The 14,647-nt window shown below is 43.8% G+C and overlaps 1 protein-coding gene across 2 annotated transcripts in view; it reads right to left on the reverse strand.

Moving 5' to 3' along the window:
• The window catches only part of HNF1A (HNF1 homeobox A), a 48,013-nt gene extending 33,582 nt beyond the window's left edge, over positions 1-14,431 (reverse strand). For both annotated transcript variants that reach the window (XM_060249037.1, XM_060249036.1), the window contains exon 1: positions 13,134-14,431. In XM_060249037.1, the coding sequence (XP_060105020.1) occupies positions 13,134-13,459 (326 nt within the window). In that variant the 5' untranslated portion in view covers positions 13,460-14,431. The remainder of the gene's footprint in view (positions 1-13,133) is intronic.
• Positions 14,432-14,647: the final 216 nt, after the last annotated feature.

Raw genomic sequence — 14,647 nt, forward strand, 5'->3', positions numbered from 1 at the left:
GGGTCCAGCCATTCTTCGACGATGTGCTGATTGGGGCAGCCGCCAAAGACGAATTCGGCGACCGCCTCCAAACGGTGTTACAGCATTTCAAGGGGGCAGGGTTAAAGGTAAAACGGGAAAAATGTGTATTGGGGGTGCCCACCATAGATATTCTGGGGTATAAGGTGGAAGCGAGCGGCATTCATCTGGCCCAGGACAAAATAAAGGCCATTTGTGATGCGCCGGCTCCCACCAACAAGGCTGAATTACAATCGTTCTTGATAATTCTCAATTTCTACCATGCCTTCCTTCCCCACAAGGCGGCAGTAGCAGAGCCCTTACACAGAATGCTAGACAAAAGGGCATCATGGGTTTGGGGTCGTTGGCAAGCTGCCGCTTTCCAGGCAGTAAACGACATTTTGACTTCAGATAGCTTGCTGGCACACTTCGACGAGCGGCTACCCGTCATGCTCGCTTTGCCTTACGGGGTCGGTGCTGTGCTGGCCCACAGGCTGCCGGATGGTTGCGAGGTCCCGGGAGCCTATTATTCAAAGACCTTACAAAAACCGGAGCAAAACTATGCTCAGATAGACAAAGAGGGCCTAGCTATCATGGCAGGGGTAAAAAAATTCCATAGTTACCTGTACGGCCTGCCCTTCACTATCTTGATGGGCCACAAGCCCCTGCTGGGCATGTTTGCCCCGGATGTTTGCACCATGGGTGCTGAGGTGGTCCATCTTCCTGGCAGGTTATCTGTATGACCTTAAGTACTGCCCTGGGAAAGCGATGGGTCACGCTGATGCTCTCCATGGACCCAGACCCGGCCCCAGCGTTCCAGATCATGTCACTGGAAGCCCTTCCAGACTGCCCGGTGCACGCGAAGGATATTGCCCACTGTTTTTCCAAGGACAAAACTCTCTCCCAAGTTCTGGACTGGGTGTGGAGGGGGTGACCAGAAGGATGGGTGGGCTCGGAATTCTCTGCATTTGCATCCTGCCGGGACGAACTGTCTGTGCATAAAGGGCTCCTATTGTGGGGAAGTAGGGTGGTGGTGCCCCCGGTACTGTGGCAGTAAGTCCTAACAGCGCTGCACGAAACCCATCTGGGGATTGTACACATGAAGGTGCTGGCCCGCAGCTATATATGGTAGCCAGGAATTGATGACACCATTGAATCCTGGGTGGCCCGATGTCGGCCATGCCAGGAGACCTGTCCGGTGCTGCCCCATGCCCTGGCCCAACAGTGGGAGTCCACTTGCAACCTCTGGTCCCACCTGTACCTCGACTTCGCTGGGCCCTTCCAGGGGCGTATATTCTTCCTTATTGTGGACTCCTACTCCAAATGGTTAGAGGTAGTGCCAGTGGCCTCCACCTCTTCTAGGGCAGCATTAGGGGCGCTACGCAGGGTATTCACCATACATGGCCTCCCATACACCCTGGTATCTGATAATGGGATGGCCTTCACCTTGTCCAAGTTTCAGGATTTTTGTGGCCGGAATTTAATAAAATGTATAAGGTCAGTCCCCTTTCACCCAGCAACAAACGGCCAAGCGGAAAGAATGGTGTGGGCTACGTAGGAAACGCTCCGCAGCATCATATATGGGGAGTGGGAAGCACGCCTTGCCGAGTGCCTCCTAGCACAACATTCCACCCCCAATACAGTCACCGGCCGCAACCCAGCAGAGTTTCTCATGGGCCGGTGACTGACAACCCTCCTTGATCATATGCACCCGAACCGCACGCCTGACCTGCAAGAGGTGGCACAGGCAGTCTGGGCCCCCTGGGGGTTCGACACAGGGGATGGGCAGCCCAAGCCAGACATACGTGATAGGCGGGCACTTGGGTGTGGGCGGATCTACGGCGCCGCTCGTTGGCTTCCAAAGGGGAGATGGAACACCACGCTGGGAGAGGGAAGAGGGGCCTGACGAGCAAGAGAGAACTCTTTGCCATGGTGATTCTGCCCAGGCGCATGCCATTGGCCCACTGCCAAAGTGGGGGTGGGGGAGGCGCAGGCTCGCACAGAACCACGGGCCTCAACACCAGTCTTGTACTGTGACCTTTTACTATGTGATTCATATTAAAGAGCTTGTTATCACTTACTCCAAGACTCTGCCATGCATAGAACCCACTATATTATAATAGGTTTGTGGTTAGAGTTTCAAACTAGGATCTGAGAGACCAGGGTCATAGTCCCACTCTGCTGTGGAAGCTTACTAGTAGACTTTGGGGTAGTCATCCACTCTCCACCTAACCTACATCGCAAGATCATTGTAAAGATAAAATGGAGAAGAGAATAATGTAAACTGCTTTGAATCCCCATTGTGGAGAAAGGTGGAATATAAATTAAGTAAATAAATCATAAATATAGCCAAAGGGGCCCCAGAGAAGATATAGGTGGGTGGATAGGAAGGATATAAGGATGCAGGGAAAGGTGAGGATGAGGAGCTACCAGAAGATAGGAAGGAGGAATAAGTGTGTTGAGGGAATACAGTGGAGAGGGAAGGTACTCCCAGCAAGATCTTGAAGGTTTCCCACTGCACAACTGGGCTCAGCCCATTCAGTACCACACAACTTGGACAGAGTTTCCCAGAGAGAAGGAAGCTGAAGACAGGGCAGATAAAGGTAGATTGACTGGTAAATGAGAAGGTGAGAAAAAAACAGAAATGGGAGGGACTATGGGGGCTGCCAAGGAAGGAAGAAGAGGAAATGGTGAGGGAGGGGGAAGTTAGATGCTCCCTGCCAGTCCTTGCAAGTCTCCAGCTTGTAATATTCTCAGCATTTAGACGAGGTTTATGTGGCAAGAGCTTTAGACTATTGTGGCCAAAGATTAAATATAACTCTTCTAACTGTGATAACCATAACTCTGACCTTAAGGTTTGCAATTTTTTCCCTCTTTGCAATTTATTGAATTTCTGTATGTGTGTGTGTGTTTGTTGCAGAACATCTAGCTTCTAGGTAACTTTAGCAGCATGCCTCTTTTTTGTGGAATGCCCAAGCAACTGATGGGACATTTGGGTTTCTTGCTCTAATTCTCTCTTAAATCCACCCATCTGTTTCACTTACTGAGGTAGCAAGTTTTGTTTTGTTGTTTAATTAAAAGTAGTTTCCAGCACAGCAGTAGCTAAACATTGATGGGCTTGAACATGGGGGATGGAAGGAATTGAAGCAAAGTGTTGTGCTGGGAGGGTTGGGCAACAACTCCAAGGTCTTCAAAGATAGCCATTAAAGAGAGCAAAGTCCACACCTGCTAGCTCTGCTCAAACACCTTTATCTCTCTTACTCATGCAGCTGGGGGTTTCCATAGTTGCTAACCAGCTCTACTAGGTTCCACTTTCCATTATCTTGTTGATTTTAAAAGGCCTTCCTGGATTAAACTGTAGACTTGAAGTGCTGTTCTTTTTAAACTACTGGAATATATGATCATAATGTAGTCTTTTGAAACATGTTTTAACCTCTGTTCTTAGTGAGAATGGCCTTCTTCTTGGGGTTACTCAAGGTCCCTATAGTATTGTATATTCAAGATGCTCTGTTTTACCCTTGACATACAAGATCAAAAGACAGGCCTTTCCCACCATCTCAATGCACATTTATGGGTGACAGTGGGCCTCTAACCCATCAACATAACATCCAGGGGTGGGTCTCAGTTTGGATTAAGTAATGCAGAATACAAAGGCGGTGCTAGCTCACGAGAGCTCCCAGTGCCGGATCAAACCCTGTGGAGGCCCCTAGGCAGTTGAAATCTTGGGGGGGGGGCTTACAAATTATCTCAGAGTCTGAGTGCCCACCCCACCACCCATGGCCCCTGCTTTAGCCTGCTGGCCCCTTTTACTAAGTTGCAGGCAATACTCCCTCTAAACTGTGAAGTCTTGTGAGCAAAAATTCTACTTCATGAGCTACTGGAATTAAAGTTGTGAGCTACTGCACAAATTAGTTTGCTCTAGGGCCATCCTTCCTGAGCTGAGACAAAAATGTGTGAGCTGGAGGCTAAAAACCTGTGAGCTAGCTCACACTAACTCAGTTTAGAGGGAACACTGGTTGCGAGGGAGATGCAGAGAGGGGCATACTTGGCGACAACACCAGCAGCATCTGCACCAGGCAAGTCAGGCAAAGAGTGGCTCAGTTGCTGGCTATGCGTGCAGGCTGGGAGGGCTGCAAGCAGGGGGGGGGGGGGGGGAAATGGAGGGGGGAGCTGGCCAGGGGCCCTTAAAGGCATGGGGGCCCAAAGGCCAGTGCCTACTTGGCCTAATTGTTAATCCAGCCCTGAGAGCTCTCATAACCTGGAACAGGTAAGATGTGCTGATTTGGACCACCTGGAATGCTCTCTGCAATGTGAATCTGGTGAGCCTTAAATAGGGGCCGAAGCAGATGTCTGACTTTGCTACACTGAAACCAGCCCCATACAAGCATATAAGTGGCTATGCCCAGCCTTCTCCTAAAAAAAAAAAAAAAAAGGATTTGTTTAATTTGTGTTTGAGCATTTGCCTGCCCCAAAGCCATGGTGACCTCCAGCAACCCCTACTGGGGCCTGGATGTTTTTCAGAGAGGTACCTTGCTAATCATCTGCCTCTGTCTCCCTATCCTGGTATTCCTTTGGAAGTCTCTCAAGTACTTCCCAGAGTCTGCCCTGTTTAGCTTCCAAGATCTGACAAGATTGGGCTTGCCTGGGCTATACAGGTCGGAGCACCCAGCTTTCTTTTAGGGGGCAAAAGACTATTCTGCAATATGAGAAATTTCAGAGTGTGAAGGCTTCATGAGTTATGTCACCCTGCATGCTTGTCCTGCTGAACATGCAGGCAATAATGTTTCAGACTCTACCAGTTGGCTTCTCAAGACTCTGAAAGGGCAAAGCAGCAGCAGCAATCACAAACACCCCAGCCAGGGCCTGGGAATAACTGGATGTACACCTAGCTTTGAGAGGCAAGGAGGGGGGCAAAGCTGACTTTGGTAGATCCAATTGCTCAGGAAGGAAGGAACTGAGGCTCAAGGAGGCGGGGTCAGAAGGGGAGAATAAAAGAACCCTGTTTCTCCAGGCAGATGGCCTGATAGTTGGAAGCTGTTCCATGGAATGCAGAAAGGAGAATATGCTTGGGCAACAGATGGTGGAGGCAGCTGATATTGTCCTCCTCTAATGAAGAGTACAGAGGGAGATGGGGACCTAGTGAAATAATTTAAGCCTGATTGTATCCTTGTTCTTAGATTGTAGAGGTAACTCCGCTACATACAACCAGATCTATAAGGGGACGACATTACACTGCACTGGTGTCAGACTTTACAGTGTGGCTCCACTGAGACCTTCTGTCTGTGTAATAGTTGCAGGTTAGTGAACCGAATGCTCTTGGACCTTGAGAGCCTTGCATCAACCTGATACAACTGCCTGGTGGATATAGGAGGGTGACCAGCTTGCAAATGAGTCCCTGTATCTTAACAGACATCCTAACCCATAACAAAGCTATTTGGGGTGGTCATATTTTAGGTGATGACCCTGAAACAGCCATGCGCTCACTCTGAATGTGTGCTTCAGAGTTCCTTGGAATATTACAGCAGATTCAAGATCAGGTAGTGCAGTAGTTTGGATCAGCTCCAATCTGAAGAAGTCATGTGGCAATATGAAGGAAAGGAAACAGGCAAGGGTTTTCATTTAAATACTACTGACTAATCAAATAACAAAATACAGACAGTTTGTCAATGTTGTTATAACCAAGTATTAATTTGACAACTGCCATCTATTAGAATATATTTGTTATAATACACATGGCACAGAGTTCAGAGGAAGAAGAAATAGTGTAACTGATCCAGGTTTTCCACCTGCACACACATACCTGTTGCCCTCTCTGGGGTTGATCAAGAATCTCTTTCTTCCCTCATCTCCCCTGGTGCCTTGATATTTGTGTGTGTGTGTGTGTGTGTGTGAAACATCTGAGTGCAGTCTGGAAATGTAGTCTCAAGTGCCTAGCATTAGGTACCAAACCTGGAATGCTTCAAGAAGGGCATCCAAGACACCAAGGGAGGAAGAGAAGTTTAGTGTGAGAGATTCTCAGTACACTGCCAGACCTTTATTTATTTATTTATTTATTTATTTAGAATTTATATTCCGCCCTTCCCACAAGTGGCTCAGGGCGGCTTCCAGCATTAGATCCAACATAAATTAAACAATATTTAAACATGTAAGGGAATAACTTTAAAACAGATAAAACAGATAAAACCATAAAAATTAATAAATATTCCAATATATACAGAGATCTGGCAGGTTGCATTATCCTGGCTGGGTTGAGGAAATCGCCCTGGCATGAACTCCAGCCTTTGCAGTAAGAAAAAGGGAACAACCCAAAAGAGACAAAGTTAGAATCCAATAGTGCCTTAAGACCAACAAAGTTTTACTCAGGATTTGTTGATCTTAATGGTTCAGACCAGCACAGCTACCCACCTGGATCAACCCAAAAGAGAGAGAGGAAACTATTAATTTTAAAATGGAGCACTGAAACAAAATATTTTAGTGGAAAGAAAAGTGTTTTTGCATACCCCTAGCAGATAATATAATTGAAATGTGAATCCAAATGCTACAAATTGTATGCTGATTTTATATTTCGTACTTAAGGTTTGTGAAGTCTGGGAGTTTAAGCTTATGCTGAAGCCTAAAACCAATTCTTTGCTACCTGAGTGAAGAATCACCTAAACTAGCAGCACCCTCCCACCCATCCCTGTCCTCAATCTACTGTCAATAGCTCCCCTAAGCAATTATCTTGGATGGTTTTCAGGGACATCAGTTTTCAAGCTCTCTTTGCTATGCTCTGAGGTTGCTTTTTAAGGTCTTTCTCACCTCCCTTTTGTTACCTGAACAATAAGTAACCCAGGTAGTTAGTTATAAACTCAAAGGGAACAAGAGCCTGGTTGATAATTTATAGCAGCATCTCAAATTTAAATGGAAAGTAAATATCAAGTTGTTAGCATTAAAAGAAAGCCAAATCCTGAGAACTGGGAAGGCAACATTGGGGTGGGGTCCTTCTCAGTCTTCCATCAGTAACGATCTCTCTCTCTTTTTTTGCCTAAATGTCCTCTTTTGTTTTCATTCTCTACACTCCCTTTCCGCCACCATTTCCTTTCTCTCACTGGGCAAGATGGTACTGCTTAAAGTCACTTTCTTAGTACAGAAAGGATCTTTAATCCCTTTTAACACTTATTTGGAATTCCTGCATTGGACCAAAGCTGGACCTGGAAACTTAGGACCACAACTACCGCTACTCCTGATCTTTGATCCTCGAAGCTATATCTGTTGTTAATTTAATTGAATAAATGGGACCTGGAAGGGACAGAAAGGAAGAAAGGTAAGAATTGCCCCCAGCAGCATTTGACTCTGTTGAATTTGGCCCTGTTTGGCTCAGGCTGGCCTCTCTGCCCACTGAAGAAATAGAAGTGATGTTGCAATTCAATTTCAAAATGCAATGATGAGTAAAACAGCTGGGGCATTTCAGTTGTAAAATTTTCCTCCTTGCTTCCTCCCTCCCTCCCTGAACCTGCTTCCAGAATAAATTAATTTGTAACTTTAATTTCTCTCTTGAAATCCTGTCTACTCTTGATAGAAAATGCTGGACATTTCCTTCAGGGAATAACAATGTTAATGCTGAAAGGTTTTTCATTGCTGATGTTAAACAATCTATTTTAATTCCCCATATCTAGAAATTACACACACACAAAAATGATTGGAAAAGGCGTGTATAGTAAATGGCTGCTTTTTATTTCACAGTGGATTTCAGAGTTCCTGTTATTTAAAAAAAAAAGCAAAACTTTTGATATTGTCCCTCTCTATTTATTAAACCCTGCACTTCACCCCTTAACATACCCAATGCTCCCTTGTGGAAGCACATTACACAGAAGACCTGAAATAGACAAGGAATTTTCATTCACTATTACTGATCTTCTGGTAACCCTGTAATAAATTTTGGAGGAACGCCATTTGAAAACCACTTGGATTAGCATCATTAACAGGGGACATGTTCATCCCCCTCTCTCATTGGAGATTAAATTCAGTTGCACTTGTGACAGTGCTTTAATGCCACACCAGGTTAGTTTTACGCCCCTCACCAATGAAATGCTGTCTTCACTCCTTTCTCAATAACCTCCTAATAAGCAAGAGTTTGATTGTTACATCCTGGTCCTTGCAGTGAAGAGAATGGCACTGGCACTGCTTCACTACACCCAGCTGAGACTAGTTTTCCTTTCCTTTGCAGGGCAAAGTGCTAGCATTCTTCAGGGGAACAAGTGAGGAGAGGAGCTTCTCAGCCGCAAAGCCTACTTCGACATGTTCACCATTATCAGTAGACTTTCTAGGCCAAAGTCCAAACTGTTTCTGCAGGCTGAGTGAGCTAATGGTATGGACAAGAGCACATGTCTGTTCTGTTCCTGTCTGTGGGGTACAATATGGTTAGCTGTGTAGGGCTGCCAGGTGGGGGCAGGGGATCCCCCAGTTTGGAGGCCCTCCCCCCACTTCAGGGTTATCAGAAAGCAGGGGGGGTGGCGGCGGCAGCAGAGGGAAATGTCTGCTGGGCACTCCATTATACCCTTGAGACCAATTCCCATAGGGTATAATGGATAATTGATCTATGGGTATCTGGGGCTCTAGAGGGGTAGTTTTTGAGGTAGAGGCAACAAATCTTCAGCATAACATCTGATTCCTCTCCTCAAGACAATCCCCAAGTTTAGAAAAGATTGGACCAGGGGGTCCTATTCTATGAGTCCCAGAAGAAGGTGCCCCTGCCCTTCATTATTTCCAATGAACCGAAGGCATTTAAAAGGCATGCGGTCCCTCTAAATGTGATCGCCAGAACTCGCTTTGGAGTTCAATCGTGCTTGTCACATCCTTGCTCCTGGCTCCACCCCCAAAGACCCCAGATATTTCTTGAGTCAGACCTGGCAATCCTAAATACAAAAGCTCCTGGTTGTAGTCCAAAGGTAGTGATACTGTGAGGGGAAGCAAAAAGCAGTGCATTAGGAGGTGTCAAGAAGGACAAAAAATGAGAAGGGAGATGAGAATTCTTCTGTCTTCTTCTGTTTATTTCAGTGGGTCTTGTCCACAATAACTTTCTGTTGGACTGTGTCAATTCTAAGACCCATGAAACATCTGATATGTCTCTGCCAAACTATATAAATCTTCAATAAAGGGCATTATTATTACTGTTATTGTTATTATTAAAAACTGCCAAAGATATGAGCCTATGATACTATTCTCCAGTGTAACTGATTCTTAAGATCACAGTGGTGGGGGTTTGCATTTTGATATAAGCTGTTAGCCCTGGATTTGATGCTGTTGGGAAATATGGATTGATTTGTTAGTTTGTTTTTTAATTCATGCTCCTCTTTTGATTTTCCTGGTTTTTCTCCAATCAATCGCAAATCTACTTTGCTGCAAAATTTTGAAAAAGATCACAGCAAAGCCTGGATGGCTAGTATGTGGGTGGGAAGTTTCAAATTTTCCCCACCCACATAGCAGCCATTTCCCCTGTCCCTGTAACAGCCATTTCCTCCCACCACCACCTAGGGAGCGGAGATTGTTGTTTTGAAATTGGCTGTTGAATATTGTTATATCAATATGTTATAATGTCCTATGTACCAACTTTTGTGAGTTCCTCACTTAAAAAAAAAGGTCTCTAACCCCTATATTGGCAGAGATATGCCTTTCCATTTATAAATGCAACAAAATGGGATAGAGGTTTACTTTGAAAAAGAAAGAAAGAAAGAAAGCTGGGAATCCTGAGTATCATATGGATTGTTATAACCAGGGGTCAATTTGTTGAAAAATAGGTGGTGGAGCTCATCTAGGGATTGTTATGCAGCTGCACATATTATTCAATGGACAAGGAGGTGGAACTCTCAGAAGGAGGGAGTGGAACTCTCAGAAAGGTTCAGGAGCTGTGCTCCAGTGAGCTCCCACTGAATCCGAGGTCTGGTTATAACATCCCATTACCATAATGATACAGTAACTGCTGGTTTTTAAAACCAACTGAGGTGACTCTGGGGCCAAGAAACTGCAGGGAAACCTCCCATATGGAAGCCCCATCATTGCTGCGCTGTATTGGAAATCACAAGAGCAACAGGGAAACTATATAAGCTTCCCCCATGTGGAAACCATCATAGTCCCTATACTCCAGGGTGTCTGTTAGAAAGAAAAACATACAAATGATCTGTTTGAAGCTTTCAGTTGAAAAAAATAATAATGTGCAGTGTCCTTGTGGATAGCATGGGAAGACTGGATTAGACTGACCCCTCTGATAGCATAACGTCGTGTCTTTTGAACATGTAGCTCTTAAAGATGTGCTCTTACAGGGACATATTTTCTGCCTGTGCATTAAAGAGCTCAGCTACCACATGAAAGCTCATACTGGAATCACTGTTGTCAGTTTTAAGGTTCCGATGGACTCCTGTTTTTTCACATTAGTGCAGAGCAGTCAGGGGAAAAAAATAAGAAATAAAAAATTTAAATCTAGGCTGTTGTAGTGGCTAAAGAGAGTGAGTTGTGAGCTGGTTAATATCTGGTTCAGATCTCATATTGTGCCAGTTATTCAGTAAATCCTCCCCCCCCCCCCGCCCATATGGGGATAATAATACTGACCTATCTCACAGGGTTTTTGAAATGATTGTATTTGAATCACTTTGATCTCTCACAAATTATTATACACTTAGTATTGCTGTTATGCATCTTCCAGGATTAGTTAATATGCTTTTTCTGTGCATGGTGGAAATGGAAACATGCAACCCCATCCAAGCTAAGACTCACTTCCACGTTTAAAGCAGAATGAGAGGCTAGTGTGAATGCACCCACCCACGTCCCTTTTCCTAAACCCATCTTCCCCCTCTCTCCTGTTTCCTTTTCCATCCAAATCCATTTCAAGAAAGAAAATCTTAATTAGGTGTTTTCTTGACTCTTGTGGCTTCTCTCTGAGAATGGAGACCTGATAAATTGTCAGAAGTTAATGATCAAAAAGCTTATCGGAGCCTTTTCAAATATAAATTTATAAGGTAAAAGAGAAATAATAAAGCCACTGGATAATTAGTAACTAGACAGGTCCTGAGGCTATAGAACTCAAACTGACCCCAGGAGCTGAACACAGAGTTGGGGAGATGCTGACTGGAAGATGAGGCGATGAGATTGCATCAAGATGAAGAATGTTGATACAAGAAAGAAATTTTGAAGATGAATATTAAAAGAGAGAAAAGAGGAAAATAAGATGATTTGTGGGAGAAGAGGTCAAAAAGGAGGCAATTAAAGTAGAAAAGACCTGATGGAAAGTTAAAGGCTCTCTCCTTCTTCAGGTAAGAGTTGCTTCTAATGCATCCTCTGTTGTGACCTGGCTCTGAAGCTTGAACCAGCACAGCTGATTTATGTTGCTGGAAGGTATCGTACAGTATCTAGATAGTGGAATATGAGATTTATTAATGGATGAAGATAGCAGCATCAGGCTAGCAGTAGCTGCCTGTTCCACTCCCAGACTTTTGTTTCATTTCATTTAGTTTAGTTTACTTTTAGTTCATGGTCATTGTTATTTGGAGAAGGGATTATATTAAAGAGGACCTTGCTTCCCTGATGACTGATTGTTGAATATGGATTGATAGTTGTTATGTTTGGTTGAAGTTTAATTTTGGGGCATTACAATGAGTATAGAACATTTCATTGTCCCCAATATTAACACATAATGATCACTGACCTGTTTTTCCTTTGCTCCCCAAGCAAGGCTGTTGCCTCCATGACGTATTTGCAAGCTTCCAGGAAACATCAAACTGGTTATTGTTGGGTACCAGACTAACAGTCCCATTTTAGCACAGTTATACCCATTTTGGTCAGTGGGTTTAGCAGATTATAACTCTGATTAGGATTGCACTATACGTAACCTTTAGCCTCATCCCCAGGATTTTTCTTATGCTCAAGTTTCTCTCCTTTCAGAGAACTGAAACCCCATGTGAATTCTCACCTAGTTATACAGCAACCCATCGATACTATAGATTTGAAAGAAGATGGAAATGTAAAATCTGGCTTGTATTGGGCGCTAATGTTTAAATGCATTATGGCAAATAAACCATGGAATGGGAGAAGAAAGAAAACACAATATTGTATATTAAATTCTATAATAATAATGACTTCTGAGACAGTAAAAGCAACAGGGTTTTTTTTTCCCCTGGAGAAAGAAGTGCTGTAACGCTCAAGAGGGAAATGAAGAAGAAACGCATGGGTACCCCTCATGAACTTTTAAACATTTTTGTTAGTATTTTGTTTCCACGAAGAGGTTCCAGAACTCTGGTCCACCGCGTTCTCCCCAAGCCCTGGCTGAAATCACAGATGTTTGCTAATGATCAAAGGGTTCAGTACCGAAGTATTCAGGAAACCTAACAGGAAGGTTTTAATCCACAACCATTGATTAATCTGAGAGAGTTACAATAATGCCAAGCTAAAGTTTAAAAAATCAAGCTGGATCTGTCTGTCACTTCCAAATATATGAAAGAATGGTTAAAAAAAAGAAGAGCCAATAAAACTTATGCTGTGAAGTTTGCATGAATTTCTAGGGATCAAAATACCGAGATAGTTAGCCATGAGGTCTTTAATGCATATCTCTTGGCGGTAACAGCAGGATAGCTTAAGAGTTATTCAAGATGGTGGGCAAAGGTTGTGTGTTTCTATAGCCCCTTGAACGGTGAAACTGCTTAGACCTGCAATGAATTTTGTTGGTTTCCTTTTCAGTCAAAATTTTATTTTTGATGTGATGTGTGTGGGTCCTTTATTGTGTTCAGTGATTTTGTAATCTATGTGAAGATAGCTCAAAAAGCTTCTTGGTTCTATGTGGCTTCTCTCCCACACCCATTCCCTCTATGTTTTTGTAATGGCAGCCAAAAGAGGGAGATGTTTGCAGAGAGAGTTTTAGAGTTCTCCACTTTAAAGAAACATTTATTTTCTGAATTAGACCGTCTAGCATAGACCTGATATGTAATTTGCCAGACAGGGCTATCATTATTATTTTAAAATAATAGTAAAGAGACATGGTATACTGCAAGTTAGGTGCTACTAATACCATCTGAAACTCTTAGATCAGCTGCGAAACCCAAGAGTTTAGATGAAGTGCTGAGACCAGACAGAAAGCAGAGAAGAAAATAAAAAGCTGGAGATGTCCTTACTGTAATAATCTCTCCACCACCGCTTTTTGGTGTGCAGCCTCCTCTGGGTTCAAATTTTCAAGTTCCTTAATTATTGGAGGAGTGAAGTCTTCTCCATCATCAGATGTTTCCTCTTCAGACATCCTAGACTCCCCCATTCCATTGGTAAGAACTGGGATTTCTGCACAGGTTTCCTGTTTGTCTGTCTGGGCTGTGTTGGTGAGCTGTTGGCTCTCGTTGTAGGGGTCTGCCTCACTCAGGGCTTTAATAAGAGTCTCCTTGCTGAGCCCTGATTCCAGCAGTGCTCCCAACAGTTCCACCTGAAGATGAGTCAGTTTTGAGACCATGGTCTTTTCCCTCCTTTCTTTTTCTCCTGGTATGCAAGCTGTACCGTCTCTGCTGCAGCCTCCTTTTTTTTTTTTTTGCTACACCATGATTACAAAGTCGCAGAGCCAATGGTCAGTGGATCCCGCCTTTACACACACACACCCCAAATCCAAGACACAAAAATTAGCTGCTTCAGACCCCCCACAACTGTCCTGAGTCAGAACTGATAAAGAGACCCTCACCTATCTGTTTACATTGGAGCAATGCAAATTCTCCAAGGTTCATATTTATCTGTGTGCTTAGGCAAGTTACTGAACTTTGGACTTCGGCATTGCAGCAGCAGTTCACAAAGTACGCAGAGGGAGAAGGAGGGAGAAAAGTAAGGGGGAGGAAAGATTGGGTAAAAGATGAGAAAAGGACAGAGAAAAGAGAGCTGGAGGAGACAAGCAAAAGCCAAAGTAGGTCTGGTCATCTTGCAGGCATTGAAGGTGACCTGAGAATGGCAAGAGGAGGTTATGACTTGGTAAGAAGCTTAATGGACTCTCCAAGAAAGGTAAGTCATATTTTCTTTAGGGATGTGGGTTGATGAAATAGGCAGGGTTGATCCAAGATGTCCCAAGATGGGACATTCAAATGCCACTCTCCCTCTCCCGCTAGTTGGGGAAGGGCTGTAGCTCAGTGGTAAAGTATCTGCTTGGCGTGCTTGAAGTTCCAGATTCAATCCCTGGCATCTCTAGCTTAAAAGAATGAGATAGTAGGCAAAATGAAAGACTAAGATTCTGGAGAGCTGTTGTATGAGAAGACAATCATTAGTCTGAAGTTGACTATTCCCTATTAGCTAGCATCTCCAATATCTATTTATTTACTTCAATTTTACCTCACCTTTCTGTCCAAGACCCAAAGCAGCTTATATTATTTTCCAATTCTTAATTTCATCCTCACAATAACCCTTTAAGGTAAATTAGTCTGAGATCATCTGACCGGCCAAAGGTCACCCAGCAAGCTTCCATGGCAGTTTGGGGATTCAAACCTAGTTCTCCCAATGCCTAGTATAACACTGTAATCACACAATACACTTCTGTTCCAAAAGCAATATTGAAGATTTTTACATTTTTTAAAAAATAAAATAACGTATGTATTAGTAAAGGCCACATAGAAAATGTTTTTACAAGATGGATAGAAAGCTTGAAACATTGGAGGAAGAGTAA

Source organism: Heteronotia binoei, chromosome 11, assembly GCF_032191835.1.
Source record: "Heteronotia binoei isolate CCM8104 ecotype False Entrance Well chromosome 11, APGP_CSIRO_Hbin_v1, whole genome shotgun sequence".
NCBI lineage: Eukaryota > Metazoa > Chordata > Lepidosauria > Squamata > Gekkonidae > Heteronotia > Heteronotia binoei.